Source organism: Chanodichthys erythropterus, chromosome 7 (assembly GCF_024489055.1).
Source record: "Chanodichthys erythropterus isolate Z2021 chromosome 7, ASM2448905v1, whole genome shotgun sequence".
In the NCBI taxonomy this organism is placed as follows: domain Eukaryota; kingdom Metazoa; phylum Chordata; class Actinopteri; order Cypriniformes; family Xenocyprididae; genus Chanodichthys; species Chanodichthys erythropterus.
In genome coordinates, this window is record NC_090227.1 from 10359843 (window position 1) to 10374809 (window position 14967).

Below are 14967 nucleotides of genomic sequence, written 5' to 3' on the forward strand. Positions count from 1 at the left end.
TACTCAAAGTATCAGTGATTCAGAGTGCCAAAGTCACGTGATTTCAGTAGTTTGGCATTTTGACACGCGATCCGAATCAAGCAGTGTTTTGAAATCGGCCATCACTAGATACTCTGACAGAAACATAGTGTTGGCCCAGATCCGGCCCGCATCTGGTCCCTGTGAAATCCTCATGTACCAGATGTGGGCCGGATCTGGGCCACACTATGTTGCTGTCTGGGTATCGTTTAAAACTCATCATATTGTGCACACAAAACTTTTTCTCGTCGCTTTATAATATTAGGATTGAACCACTGAACCCACATGAACTCAGTGGCAATGCTGTCTATAGAGGCCGCACTGAGCCATCGGATTTCATCAAAAAATAACTTAATTTGTGTTCTGAAGATGAACAAAGGTCTGTAGAACGACATGAGGGTGAGTGATAAATGACATTATTTTCATTTTTGGGTGAACTAACTCTTTAAGCACAAGTGTGCAAAAAGGCGATCATTTTATTAAACCAATATCTTGTCTTGTCAATATAGCGGATAAATAAAATAATGTTAAGTAAAATTAACTAGTCAAAGTCTACTTGCACTTCATGTGCTGGTGTCAGCCTCATTAGCGGCTGAAGTCATGACCTCCTCTCCTACATCAAACCCCTTGTGGTTTCGCAACGTCCTGCTAATGCACTCGCATTGATGTAAACTAGCCTTGTTGACAAGCTCAGGTAAGGGCAAAGTGCAAAAGATATAGTACATCCAACGCCCTTAGATAGCGATATCGCTTATAGCAGAAACAAACTGCTGCAGAAAAAGTTCGGTGCCATTAAAAATGTAATGTGTAATTGCATTGCTCATTACAAATGTATTGGAGTAAAAAGTACATTTACTTGTTGAAAAATGTAGTCAAGTAGAGAGTAAAAATATCTTTGCTACTCAGTACAACTACAAAGTAGCCAAAAAGATACTTAAGTACAGTAACTACTTACATTTACTCAAATACTTTACACCACTGATGATTTGTTGGATTTCATTTATACAGTTCCTTAATCACATTAGCTGTTCTTACTCAAAACAGTGTTATTTTTGACAACTACTACTTTACATTTGAATTGTATAATGAAAATGTTTAGCATTTCTTTGAAATGTTTAATTTACTGTTTAAATTTTACTTAAAGAACCATGATAGGCTAGACATCGATGACAAATAATGGTTCTAGTGTTCCTCATAATTAAACTGCTAGACTGGCAGGACGACACAGACAACTACATAATGGACATGGAGCAGCCCTTGTCTTGCATGGACTTGCCTGGAGCTCATGGATGTGGGAATCCTCAATGAGAGGACAGCAGGACTTGTTATGCAGCAGGTCATTCATACCGCTAAGATTTGCTGTGAGCGTACTGTCTTCCAGAGGACAAATTGAACAGACAGTGTGGATACTAGGGATTGTCCTGTTAGAAATGGTGTGCAGTGATTATCCCACAGCTCACATACTGTACATTATAAGATCGAACATCTGGACCAGTCCTGGCCTGTCACAAGGTGGCACAATTTGAATTCTAAATCGTACAACGAAGACCAATCACTTCAAAGAGAGCTGGTGTAACGCAAATAATCAGATGTCTTTCTCATCTTTTTACACTTTTTGCTTACCTGCAGCCACAGAGGAGAATTATTAGGCTAATTCTAAGATTTGCTAAATGTTTTTTTTGTTTTTGTTTTTTTGATGTAGTCATATAATCATTAGACAGATAATGCTAATTTAGGTTTTTGTTTCAGGTCATGGAGTAAGACATGAAGATCATCAGCAAAAAATTCCTGTCACAGCCACGCTGTCAGCTTGGCTGGCAGACATGAGTGGAAATGAGTGAAAATTTGTAAGAAAATGTAGCCTAAAAGATGTTTTATAAGAGAATTTATGAGAAAATTTGTAAGAAATAAAAAAGTTTGTAAGAAAATGTATAATAAATTAGTTTTTTTTATATTGCACTGTTCCATTGAAGAGTGTCATAACACACTCCCCTGACAGCCACCCTTGAGGCTCTTGCCAAAGTCATTTCTGTCATTTCTCTGAACCCACTGTGGCCCCAGCGCTTCCTGTCATGAACTCGGACCAAACATCTACTGTCAACTGCCATCTCTCACACTTCAAAATGAACACAATTAATGAACAGATCTGAGATATTTAAAACTATTCATGAGACATTGACATAATTGATACATTTTAAATCATTAATCTTCCAGTAAGGAATTTAACTGTAAAGTTTAAAGCTACAATAGGTAGATTTTTCACCACTAGCGGTCAAAACAAAGGCGTAGCTTGATGACACGAGTTTGAGCGTGGAATCTTGGGAATTGTTGTCTTGACCTCACAGTCAGTGGAAAAGAATCAGGACAGGACTCGGGCAGAAATCATATTCATGGATGAGATTATTAACGTTACTGTAGTATGAAGCAGAGCAGGGCGAGTGATGTTGGAGCTGAACGAGGCCGCTGGAGCGATTGCTAATGAGAAACGAACATGACCCGTCTCGAGAGCAGTGGAACTTTTATTATGCCGCAGTCGCCGCTTTCGCTTCTTCTGGTCAAGCGTACGAGGTAACACAGTGCTGTTTATCATATTAGATACATTTGACTGTGTTGAAAATTATGTTAAAATGTTACTCTGAGCGTTCGCTTGGCGGCTGCTGTGAGACACTGCACACTGCAGTAAGCTAAAATTAGATAGATTTAAGAATATAAATAAATAGAGGCCTCACTTGCCATTTATCAACACAAGCCATCCAGCATTTAATGAGATATTCTAAAATCTATCTAGCTTACTGCAGTGTGTCTCACAGCACAGAGTAACGTTATAACTAGTGATGGCCGATTTCGAAACATTGCTTCATGAAGCTCCGAAGCTTCATGAATCTTTTTGTTTCGAATCAGTGATTCGGAGCGTGTATCAAACTGCCAAAGTCACGTGATTTTAGTAAACGAGGCTTCATCACGTCATTACTGTTGTTTCGAAACAGTTCGAAATTTCAATGGTTCACCAACAGAGGGCGATGATAAAGTGAGCCTACTGAACTATTGAACAAGTGTCTAGCTTTACCCTATGGTTTTACCTGATCTCCGATCAGTTTTATACAGTTGTACATGGTTTAATTATACATTAGAATAATTAAAATTAATAATGGTAGTTATTAATCTCTTATTGGCCTGTTTAACTTGAGCCATGGAACAGAGAAACAAGCCTTTAAAGTTGATAAAAGAACACAAATTATACAGACACTCTATATTTAATCTTATTAGATGATTAGTTAATTCCATTTAATTTATTTTACTTTAAATAAAACTTTTGCAATACATTTGTTAAAGTGTATTTTTAATGCATGTTTGGCCTGAGTTTTGTTGCATTTGCACTGCTCTGACCACTAGGGGTCACCGTGGAGACGGGTGTCAGATTGTTTCGAAGCCTCGAATCATTACGGCACATTTGATTCAACTGCTTCAGTGTTTCATGAAGCCTCGATCTGCCCATCACTAGTTATAACATCATGTTTAACACACTCAAATGTATCTTATATGATAAACAGAGCTGCGTTACCTCATGACCGGAAAAGCGGAAGCAGCGACGGCGGCATAATAAAAGTTCAGCTGCTCGTGAGGCGTGTGTTGCGTAATCGCTCCAGCGTCCTCGTTCAGCTCCCACAACACTCAGTCCTGCTCTGCTTCATACTACAGTAATGTTAATTATCGCATCCATGAACATGATTTCTTCCTGAGTCCTATCCCGATTGTTTCCACCGGCTGTGATGTGAAGACCACGTCCCAAGATTCAGCACTCAAACTTGCCCTCATAAAGCTACGCCTTTGTCTTGAATAGGCCTCTAGCGACCTTTAGTGGATGGAAATCTTACATACTGCCCCTTTAAATTATTTAATGACTCATTCATTAAGACAGCGATTTGCCGCCACCTGCCGAATCAGTAAGGTAGGCACAAGTTGTTGTTTTTGAATACATTATTGTTTAATTCCTATCGCTGCGTATGCTCACTCATCGCATGCAAAAATACCTCAATAGCCTGTTATTACAATTGCAAGTATCTTGTTCTTTTAAAAATAGCCTATTTAGAGATAAAGGTTGCAACTAACTTTAATTTAGAGATCCATACTGTAATAACCCAAAACTTTTTTGCAGATCTACAATCTATGAAACAGGAAGCTCTTCTGATCATCTTACAGAAGCATTTATTCTGCATAACCCAAATCAAACAGCACATTAAAACATTTTTATTAAACCCCAACACACAAAACACAACATTCACACCAAAACAGCATTATTTATCCCTTTCAACCCCACACATAAAGCTTTTATAGGTGAACAAAACAAAAAACAATAAATTAAAATCAGCAGGCAGCCACACAGAGTCCTAGTATTTTTATCTGTGATACGTTATACGGGACAGACTGCAGATACAGTATTTCATATGAGCGTAGACTGTGGTTATAAGTTTGTGATGTGGATGGCTATTGCTTCCTAAAGAAGACATACTCAGCTGTAGCATCTTTACGGTTATGTGAGATGGAACAACGATGATAAAAATCAGAAATAAAATCACTATAATACTGCTGAAGAAGGCAATGATGGACCCGTGGTCCTGTGTTGCAGTTTGGGTAATGGTAGAGTAAAAAAAAAGTAGGCAAAAGAGGGATGGAATAATGAAGATGATGATGGGTCATTGTCAGCGCTGCGGGTAAACGGATGAAGAAGAATCAGTCAGATCTCCTGATATGATGACGTTGAGTTGGTCGGGTCGTCTTCCTCTCTGAAATTAAACACAGACAAACAATATTGTAAAAAATCAGCTGTAACACTAATAGAAGAAGGACATTTTTTTTTATATTTTATAGATAGATAGATAGATAGATAGATAGATAGATAGATAATACACACACACGCATACCATAGAGTTTAGTTTCCCATTGACTTCCATTGTCATACAATGAAAGCTGTACATATACGAAATTGTTTAGTTACCAACATTCTTCAAAACCTATGTTCCACTAAAGAAAATGGGTCATACATGTTTGGAACAACATGAGGGTGAGTAAAGCCTCGTTTTTTTTACGTGTACGCTTTGACTTCCTGTATTTCCCAAACAGACTGTTTAAACACAGGAAATTTGTTTTCATTGAAACCAGCATGTTTACCAGTCAATAAATATCTCCATATTGGAGGTTTTGGATTGACAGTTCCTGCATATGCAGAAAATGGCCGATGATCAGCACTGGCCTTTGATCATTTCCATGACTCAGTCGCAGCATCGATCTGATCAGAATGTCACTTCTGTTTGATCGTTGCATGTGGAGGACACGGTTGAGCACACGTGTACTGAGGGTTTGTTACTTCCTTTCCAGAGCTTCATGATTAATTGAGCGGTTTTCTGCCATTGTACTCATATCTCTTACACCAGCATAGGAAGCATTATCATGAATCGCTTTTCAGTTCGATATTTTTACACATCAGTTATCAAACTATAGAACATATTACACAGGAAATTAATTCCAGGAATAATTCACCCAATAAACAAAATTGTCATCATTTGACACCCCTTGTGTCGCCAAACACAATTGGTGCCTGTGTGTCTCATGGCAGATTGAGAAGCACTGAACACTAACTCAAATGCCCAGAATGTTCAAGCTGCCCAAAGAACCTCAAGAGGAATCAAATGTCCATCGGTTTGAATACTGAAATTTCAGTCAGTCCTCTTGAAAAGCTATGGGTTCAGAAGCCTTGGAATACAGCTCATGACTCCTATGAACTACTTTCATGGTGCTTTTGTATCATTTTTGGACCTTGACAGGCTATAGTCATCAAGCTGTAATCAAAACATCTCCTTTTCTGTTCTACAGAAGCATATAGTCATACATATTTGGAATGACATGAAAGTGAGCAAATGATGAGAAGAATTGTTTTCGCATTAATTGAGCCGTCCTGTTGTTGGAGCTTCACAGAGTTCAGAGTTTACCATTTGAACAGGTTACAACCTGCAATTTACCGCCATCAGCAAAGACGTGCCAAATTGCAGCTTTGAGTGAATAAATTAAGCTCACGCCTGTAGACATGTCAGTGATATGTCTTTAACAGGACTGACTTGACCGGTTCCACTCTGAGAAACATGTCAAGTGTATGTTTATTGTAAGAATATATGACAAACAACTGAAATTTCATTGCCCTGAAATGGAGGGAAGACAAAAAGGCTTCTCTCGAAACACTGCTGCCTTATGCACTAAAAGATGCAGACACAAGTCTGGCTGACTTATTCAGCTAAAATAAAAACTGCACCATGTCAGACTGATGGACAGATGGACAGTTCAGCAATTATTCTCAGTCCTCTGCTCCAGTAAGTTTCCTACTGCTGCTGATCAAAAAGGTGCTCTGATGAGTCAGTAACATTGAAAAAAAGGTCTGTTTCTTTAAAAAGCACACATTATGCTTTCAAGATACCTTCTTTTGGCCAATTTCTGCATGTAACCTTTACAGACAATCCTGCAATTTATTGCAACAAGGTAAGTATAGAAAAAAACTAAGATGCCGGACAAAGCTGACAGTATGTTGAATATAAATAAGGAATAATTGACGACAGACCGTTGAATTCTTAGAAAATAATGCACACCTGAGGTGGTAATGCGGCCACGAAGTGGAGTTAAGGCCTTTGCACACTGACTCCGAAATTTTCGCATGTGTTTTTTTGTATTCGTGATCCTAAAGATTCATCACGCACAGAGACCTTGCATACTGAGTCCGATGCGTATTAATGAATCAGTTGCGGAAAAATCGCAAAACAATACAAAATTAAGTCTTCAAGCAGTGAGCACGATTTAGTTGTCCTCTCTCTTCTTAAAAAGAAAAAAAGAATTATTGAAATAGAAGAAAAAGAAATATTGGGTCCATCCAATCCCGAGACTGCATAGAGAGAAGAGAGTTCACCTCATCAAGGAGCTGCTTGATTATCCCAAGCGTTTCAAAGTTTACTTCAGGATATCAGTGGCTCAGTTTAATGCTTTGATACTGGCACAATCTGTCTTTATATTCTGTCTCTTCATATTCCGCACTTTCTTTGTCATACAGTGCTACTGCTTTGTGCTGTAGACGACGTGGATCAACTTGTCACATGGCATTCTGGATTTTGGCGTTCACGTATGGTGTCAAAACGTCCCTCAAAATGCGTGCCATGAATGCGAAAAATGCAGAAAATCGAACCTGATCCAAAATTTTTTAATGACGGACGAAAGTTTCGGAGGCAGTGTGCAAACGTGATTGACATAACGGGAGGTCGAATTTATTTTTTAACGTGCGAAAATTCTGCATGCGAATTTCAGACTCAGTGTGCAAAGGCCTTAACTCCACGTCGTGGCCGCATTACCACCTCGGGTGTGCGTTATTTTCTAAGAATTTAATGGCCCAGAGTCAATTATTACACTTATACTACAATTACCACACCTCTAGACACTGTTCTGATGTTGTATTTCAAGACATTTTCAGGTTTTTGTCCTTAAAACACTGTTGTGTGTGGGACTAATTTCTTACACTTCTCATCCCAAGTCTTCATTCCAAAACGTCATTTCAGAACTAGTAACGAAGGCTTGAGCCTTGATAGCAGAATAATACCATTTATACTGTTATTAACAAAGTTGAGAGAGAATAAGCAGCATATGTGAATTAGCCTACCTGATCTGTGCGTCGGCAGCAGTGTCTCTACTAATAGCGAAACTATAAGTTTATCTCAAGAACCGCAGATATTACCTCACTGGTGAGTCATCTATCTTTTAAGTTGCTAAACAATTTTACTGATTAATTCGTCAGAGCAGCACTGACCCAACGTTTCTATGCGAGTGTGTGCCCGTACTATGTGTGTACGTTAAAAGAGAGAGAAAGCGCTTTCAGGACACAATAAAATGTATTTTGTGGCAAAAACCATCACAATAATTTGTCGTTTTTCTCGTTTACTATATTTCTTTGCTTGGTCGGTGTCATTGTGGGTTTTGTTTCTTTTGCGGTTGTAGGCTCTAAAGACCCATTGAGATAACTGAAAACATTTGGCGAAGTGATATATTGAACTGCATGAGGTCAAGACCTGTCTAGAACTACTTTAGCCGTGCGTTTCCTTATAATTATATAAATAATTGCACAACTTAGAAAGTTGGTCAACCAATCAGATTCAAGCATTCAACAGCCCCATAGTATAAATATAATTCATTCAATACTTAATATTATAATAATTAAATATGTGACTTTGACTATGTTGCATCACATACAGTGCCGGTTAAATGTTTGGAAACATTACTATTTATTATAATGTTTCTGAAAGAAATCTCTTATGCTCATCATGTCTGCGTTTTTTGTTTTTTTGTTTTTTATTAAAAAAAAAATACAGAAAAAAAAACAGTAATATTGTGAAATAATATTACAGTTTAAATAATGGTTTTCTATTTTAATATACTTTAAAATATAATGCATTTCTGTGATGCAAAGCTGAATTTTCATCAGCCATTACTGACACCAGTTTCTAGTGTCACATGATCCTTCAGCATCCTTTTTTTTTGATCCTGTGATACTTTTTTCAGGATTGATCGATGAATAAAAAGTTAAAAAGAACAGCATTTATTCAAAATAGAAATCTTTTCAAACTATTTAAATATTCACTATCACTTACTAAATAAAATAATTAATTTCTTTCAAAAAAAATAAAAAATACTGACCCCAAAACTTTTGAACGGTAGTGTATATTGTGACAAAATATTTATATTTTAAATAAATGCTGGTTTTTTTTTTGTTTTTGTTTTTTACTTTTTATTCATCAAAGAATCCTGAAAAAAAGTATCACTGGTTATATTATATTATATTTTATTATATTATATTAAGCAGAACAACTGTTTCCAACATTGATAATAAATCAACATTAGGATGATTTCTGAAGGATCATGTGACACTGAAGACTGGAATAATGATGCTGACAATGCAGCTCTGCATCACAGAAATAAATTATATTATAAAGTATATTAAAATAGAAAACCATTCTTTTAAATTGTAATATTCCGCAATATTACTGTTTTTCTGTATGTTTTATCAAATAAATACAGGCTCGATGAGCATAAGAGACTTCTTTCAAAAAATTAAAAATAGTAATGTTTCCAAACTTTTGACCGGTGTGATTATTAGAATATGGCATCTTTCACTTAGCAACATGCTCATGTCAAACTACTGAAATCTTTTGATGGCTACATTGGAGGTAAAGTTCAAAGTTTAGGGGTCAGTAAGTCTTTTATGCTCGTATTTGATAAATATACAATAAAATCAGTAATATTTTTAAATATTACTACAACTTAAAACAGCTTTTCTATTTGAATATATTTTAAAATGTAATTTATTCCTATGATGGCAAAGCTGAATTTTCAGCATCAGTACTCCAGTCATCAGTGTCACACGATCCTTTCTTCTAATTATCAGTTTAAAATTAAATTCAGAGTCATCTCAGGACCCCTGCATTTTGTTACATTCAGTTGCGGTCTATCTAGCTTTGAACAGAAGAACATGTCCTGTGTGTCTATCACTGTCTAGTGCATATTTACAAAGTAATAAATTCATTTACAGACATAATTGCACATAAAGAGTGTTAATTTTCAGTTACGATGCGGCCTTATAAGGTCACTGTCTACGTAGGCAACAGACAGCAAGGCAACTTCCTAGGGTTTGGAACAGAGCTTCTGTTCATCATTAATTAAGAGGTCAGTCGGTTTAATAAGGCAGAGAGACGCTCATGCAGGTCAAAGGTTAATTTACCTCCCACCATCCTCTTTCAGTTTGCGGGCGGCTTGTTTGGACTGTTTGATCTGCAAGTCCAGCCGGTGCAAGTAGTCTTTAGCAGACAGCTCCTCAGCCTGCAAGGGTCGGGTGTTAGGCTCCGGGACGGCCGGTTCTGGTGGGGGAGATGGGATGTCCACATCCTCACTCACACACGGCGACTCTAGCAGTGTGGTTCCCTCACTGTCAGGTGACTCCAGAGACAGTCCGTTAAAGAGGGAACGTTTTTCGGACTTAACAGGAATATTGAGTGTGTTTCGCAGGAATATACAGTCATTGCTGAATAGTTTATTGACTCGTTTAATTTGCTCCATCTGTGGAAATCAAGAACAAATATAAAAAAATATCAAATATGAACTTCTATTTTCAAGAAACAGTCTTAAACAAACATATCCATGAAGTGTTTGCTTGTTCTAGATTATGCGCATGTGTCTCATGTAACTTATCAAATTACATGAGTAAATATTTGCTTAGAGATCGAGGTTATAATGAAGGCTGTGATTTCCTTAGGCGACTCCTGACAATTCCCACTTTCACTTGATCAGTTTTTACATCTCCAAATTTCTCTTAAAGGATTAGTCCACTTTTAAATCAAATTTAACACACTCAGTCATTGCTGGATGTGTGGAATTATGAACTTTTAATTAGGTTTCTCACAATTATCTTGAGCATCATTATGTCTGCATGGCCATCGTACAGTTAACCTTGGCATCATAGGTGTTTTAGGAGTTTTGCACATCTTTAACAACTTAATAGGTTTTGAGCCAATCTAGACTGTTCAAAAATAAAAATTATCTTCAAGTGCTCAAATGTTTTTAAATGCTCTTCAAGTAATAACATTAGAACGTTCGTTCTGGTCTTTAAAAATTTTATTAAAACATCAGCACAAAAACTGTATACATAGTTCATGGAACGTTTAGTTGACGATTATCTAACGTTAAATGTTACCACTTTTTCAGAAGGTTCATAGAACATTTAAAAGTAATTTTTCCATGATGGAATGTTCCCTCAACATTAGTATAACCAAGAAAAACCTTTTTAAAACATTAAAACAATGGACGTTTTGAACCTGTACGCTTACATTAAATTTTTTCCCCTAATTTTCAGGTAACGTTCCTCATCACATCTATGATGGCCACAAAAAAAGGAAAAAAAAAAAAAGAATGAATGCTTTTATGACACACACCTATGTAGGGAGCTCACTATGTTGTGAAACATGTAACGGCATGGGCCCAAAAATTGCTGTCCCATAAATGTTGTCTAGATAGGCAGCTCACTAGTTTTTGAGACACACTCCATGTTGCGCCTGTAACGTTATATGATGCTCCAAAAGGATGCACAACAACGTTGAGTATGCAAGGAGGTGACTAGGAAATGGCTTCTTATAAATGGGTGACTTTATTGATGCGAGACTCACCGTAACACCATATTTGAGCGCTATACCCTGCAGTGTATCCCCGTCCGTTACCCGGTGCTCTACGTATGTTTCTCCTAAGGGCGCCGTGACGCTCGCTGTGCTGCCGTACGAGCGCGTCTTTGTGCGGGCCAAACTCTGCGATAATTCACTGTCCGACTCCGAACCGGACCGTGATCTGGGGAACAGCGGCTGTCCATACCGTCCGCCTCCTCCATCATCCCGCAACGGAGGCAGCACCGGAGAAAACTCCGCCATCTTCAATCCGTTATTATTAAAGCTGCCCTGACGCGCGCGCGCGCTTCACCACCAAAAGACTAATTTTAGCCAACTCACAAGATACGCATGTTTCCACCGTCACACCCCGAGCAGCGCATTTTTAGCGGTGATATTTAGAGGAAGCCAGAAAATTGTGTGATTTTTCCAGACGCCATTGTCGTTACCGCGGGCCTGCGTGAAAGACGCGGTCCAGTGAGTGAAACCTGATCTGCGCGTGTGTGTTGATGACACCCCTATCTAGCTACAAACTAGCGCGTCGCGTTTTTCCCGGCTACGACTAGAATGTGACGTCAGCAGGCAGTCGACCAATCAAAGAATTTGTTCAAGCGTCGCGTTCAATGTAAAGTTCAGACGCGCTCTGAGGTACAGACAGTGCCTGTTGTTCTATATCTTTAAGAAAAATAGATATATTTTTATAGATTTGACTAGTGTTTGATTGTAAACATCCATTTAGAAAGGAAATGGGATATAGGGATATACTTTAATACAGTTTTCACAATAATAATCACACGCACAACAGACCTGCCTGTCTTCAAAACAGGGCTACACGTTCAAAACATATTATGGATTCCCCCCCGTTTTAAAGCTTTGTTTCTTTTAGAATGTGATTGTGAGTTATTTGCTTAAAAACACAACTCATTTACACAGGCTGAAGAAATGTAACACTCTGATGTCACCAAACAAACGATACAACACTGAAATGCTTTCAGATGTTATGAGATGTAGGCTACTAAACTTATCATATGAATGCCAGTGATTTAAGTTGATGACAATATTCTACATGCAGAAAGTAATTCCATGAAATATGAAACGTCTCTGTATTATGTATCCAAACTTAAACATGGACAGTGAGGTCACAAAATATAATCCAACCAGATTAAGATATTAGTCTGTGCAGATTATCACTTAACATAATAAAACCCACATAAATACTTCTAAAATTACACACCTTAATGGATTTGTATACTTATTTCAAAATAATACAAAATCTTCTTGTGCTTTTACATACAGAGGATGTGATTATTGCAAAGTATATTTATATATATAAAAAAAGGCTACATTATCTCTTGACTTGGTGACAGAAACTCTTCTTATACACCCTGAATCTGTTTTTTTTTTTTACCCTTAAGATGTTTCTTGATTTTTTAAACCACACATGACCTGGTTTTAAGACAGAAAGAGGAAGCAGGTGTCTACATGCTGCTGGATTGTGGTTACACAGGTTCAGTAGGCAAGCAAACAATTTGAGAGGAAACAGATTCAACCGACAAAGCAAGACCACTACAGTGACAGTGCTCTCATAAACAGTTCTCTTTTCTTTTTTTCTTTTTTTTATGATTCCCTATTGTTCCTTTGAACTGAAACTCAGGGGAATCCGGGCTGTTGTATTTTTTTGTTTGTTTGTTTTTACATAACTACTCAGTATATGTTTTTGTGTATTAATCACTTCTCACAGTTGTGGCAATAGGCCTAATACACTCTCCAGTTTTGTGCAATCTTTGTGATTCCAACAGGAGTACATTGAAAAGTGTTACAACCCTTCTGGTTATGATATTTAATTTATTTTTGTTTTTATGTACAAACCAGTTTCCAAAAAAGTTGGGACACTGTACAAATTGTGAATAAAACAGAATGCAATGGTGTGGAAGTTTAAAATTTCAATATTTTATTCAGAATACAACACAGATGAAATATTTAAACTGAGAAAATGTATCATTTGAGGGGAAAATAAGTTGATTCGAAATTTCATGGCATCAACACATCTCAAAAAAGTTGGGACAAGGCCATGTTTACCACTGTGTGGCATCCCCTCTTCTTTTTATAACAGTCTGCAAACGTCTGGGGACTGAGGAGACAAGTTGCTCATGTTTAGGAATAGGAATGTTGTCCCATTCTTGTCTAATACAGGCTTCTAGTTGCTCAACTGTATTAGGTCTTCTTTGTCGAATCTTCCTCTTTATGATGCGCCAAATGTTTTCTATGGGTGAAAGATCTGGACTGCAGGCTGGAAATTTCAGTACCCGGATCCTTCTGATGTTGTAATTGATGCAGCATGTGGTCTGGCATTGTCATGTTGGAAAATGCAAGGTCTTCCCTGAAAGAGACGACGTCTGGATGGGAGCATATGTTGTTCTAGAACTTGGATATACCTTTCAGCATTGATGGTGCCTTTCCAGATGTGTAAGCTGCCCATGCCACACGCACTCATGCAACCCCATACCATCAGAGATGCAGGCTTCTGAACTGAGCGCTGATAATAACTTGGGTTGTCCTTGTCCTCTTTAGTCCGGATGACATGGCATCCCAGTTTTCCAAAAAGAACTTCAAATTTTGATTCGTCTGACCACAGAATAGTTTTCCACTTTGCCACAGTCCATTTTAAATGAGCCTTGGCCCAGAGAAAACGCCTGCGGTTCTGGATCATGTTTAGATGTGGCTTCTTTTTTGACCTATAGAGTTTTAGCCGGCAACGGCGAATGGCACGGTGGATTGTGTTCACTGACAATGTTTTGTGGAAGTATTCCTGAGCCCATGTTGTGATTTCCATTACAGTAACATTCCTGTATGTGATGCAGTGCCGACTAAGGGCCCAAAGATCACAGGCATCCGGTATGGTTTTCCGGCCTTGACCCTTACGCACAGAGATTGTTCCAGATTCTCTGAATCTTTGGATGATATTATGCACTGTAGATGATGATAACTTCAAACTCTTTGCAATTTTTCTCTGAGAAACTCCTTTCTGATATTGCTCCACTATCTTTCGCCCGCAGCATTTGGGGAATTGGTGATTCTCTGCCCATCTTGACTTTTGAGAGACACTGCCACTCTGAGAGGCTCTTTTTATACCCAATCATGTTGCCAATTGACCTAATAAGTTGCAAATTGGTCCTCCAGCTGTTCCTTATATGTACACTCTTATTGCTACCATCCCAACTTTTTTGGAATGTGTAGCTCTCATGAAATCCAAAATGAGCCAATATTTGGCATGACATTTCAAAATGTCTCACTTTCAACATTTGATATGTTATCTATATTCTATTGTGAATAAAATATAAGTTTATGAGATTTGTAAATTATTGCATTCCTTTTTTATTCACAATTTGTACAGTGTCCCGACATTTTTGGAATCGGGTTTGTACATGAAAAGCTTGATTGACAGTAGATCATAAGATCATACTGATGTTACATCTGTAATACCACAATGTGATGTAGTTTTGTGGTAATACATATGAAAAGTTCCTGTAGCTCAAGTAGCATGGCATGATACAAGCATTAAAAGGCTGTGAGTTAAATTCCTCAAGAAGAGCATACACCATTTTCATTTTGATTTCTGAAGGATCATGTGACACTGAAGACTGGAGTAATGATGCTGACAATTCAGCTTTGAATAAAAAAAATATAAAAAATATATTATTAATATTTATAATATTTA

General features: G+C 37.6%; 1 protein-coding gene across 1 annotated transcript; it reads right to left on the bottom strand.

Annotated features, from left to right (window-relative positions):
• Window positions 1–4333: 4333 nt before the first annotated feature.
• lysmd2 (LysM, putative peptidoglycan-binding, domain containing 2) lies at window positions 4334–11745 on the bottom strand. The gene is made up of 3 exons (XM_067389008.1): window positions 11259–11745; window positions 9821–10155; window positions 4334–4802 (listed from the first exon to the last, which is right to left on the bottom strand). The coding sequence occupies exons 1-3, from the start codon at window positions 11511–11513 to the stop codon at window positions 4754–4756; spliced, it is 639 nt and encodes a 212-aa protein (XP_067245109.1). The 5' UTR covers window positions 11514–11745; the 3' UTR covers window positions 4334–4753.
• Between the last annotated feature and the right edge of the window lie 3222 nt (window positions 11746–14967).

Excerpts from the sequence above, each read along its gene's own strand:
- lysmd2 (XM_067389008.1), bottom strand. The coding sequence starts at position 11,513 with ATGGCGGAGTTTTCTCCGGTGCTGCCTCCGTTGCGGGATGATGGAGGA. Across the intron at positions 10,156-11,258 it reads CGCTCAAATATGGTGTTACG|ATGGAGCAAATTAAACGAGT; the intron begins GTGAGTCTCGCA and ends TGATTTCCACAG. Across the intron at positions 4,803-9,820 it reads CTGAAAGAGGATGGTGGGAG|AGAGGAAGACGACCCGACCA; the intron begins GTAAATTAACCT and ends GTTTAATTTCAG.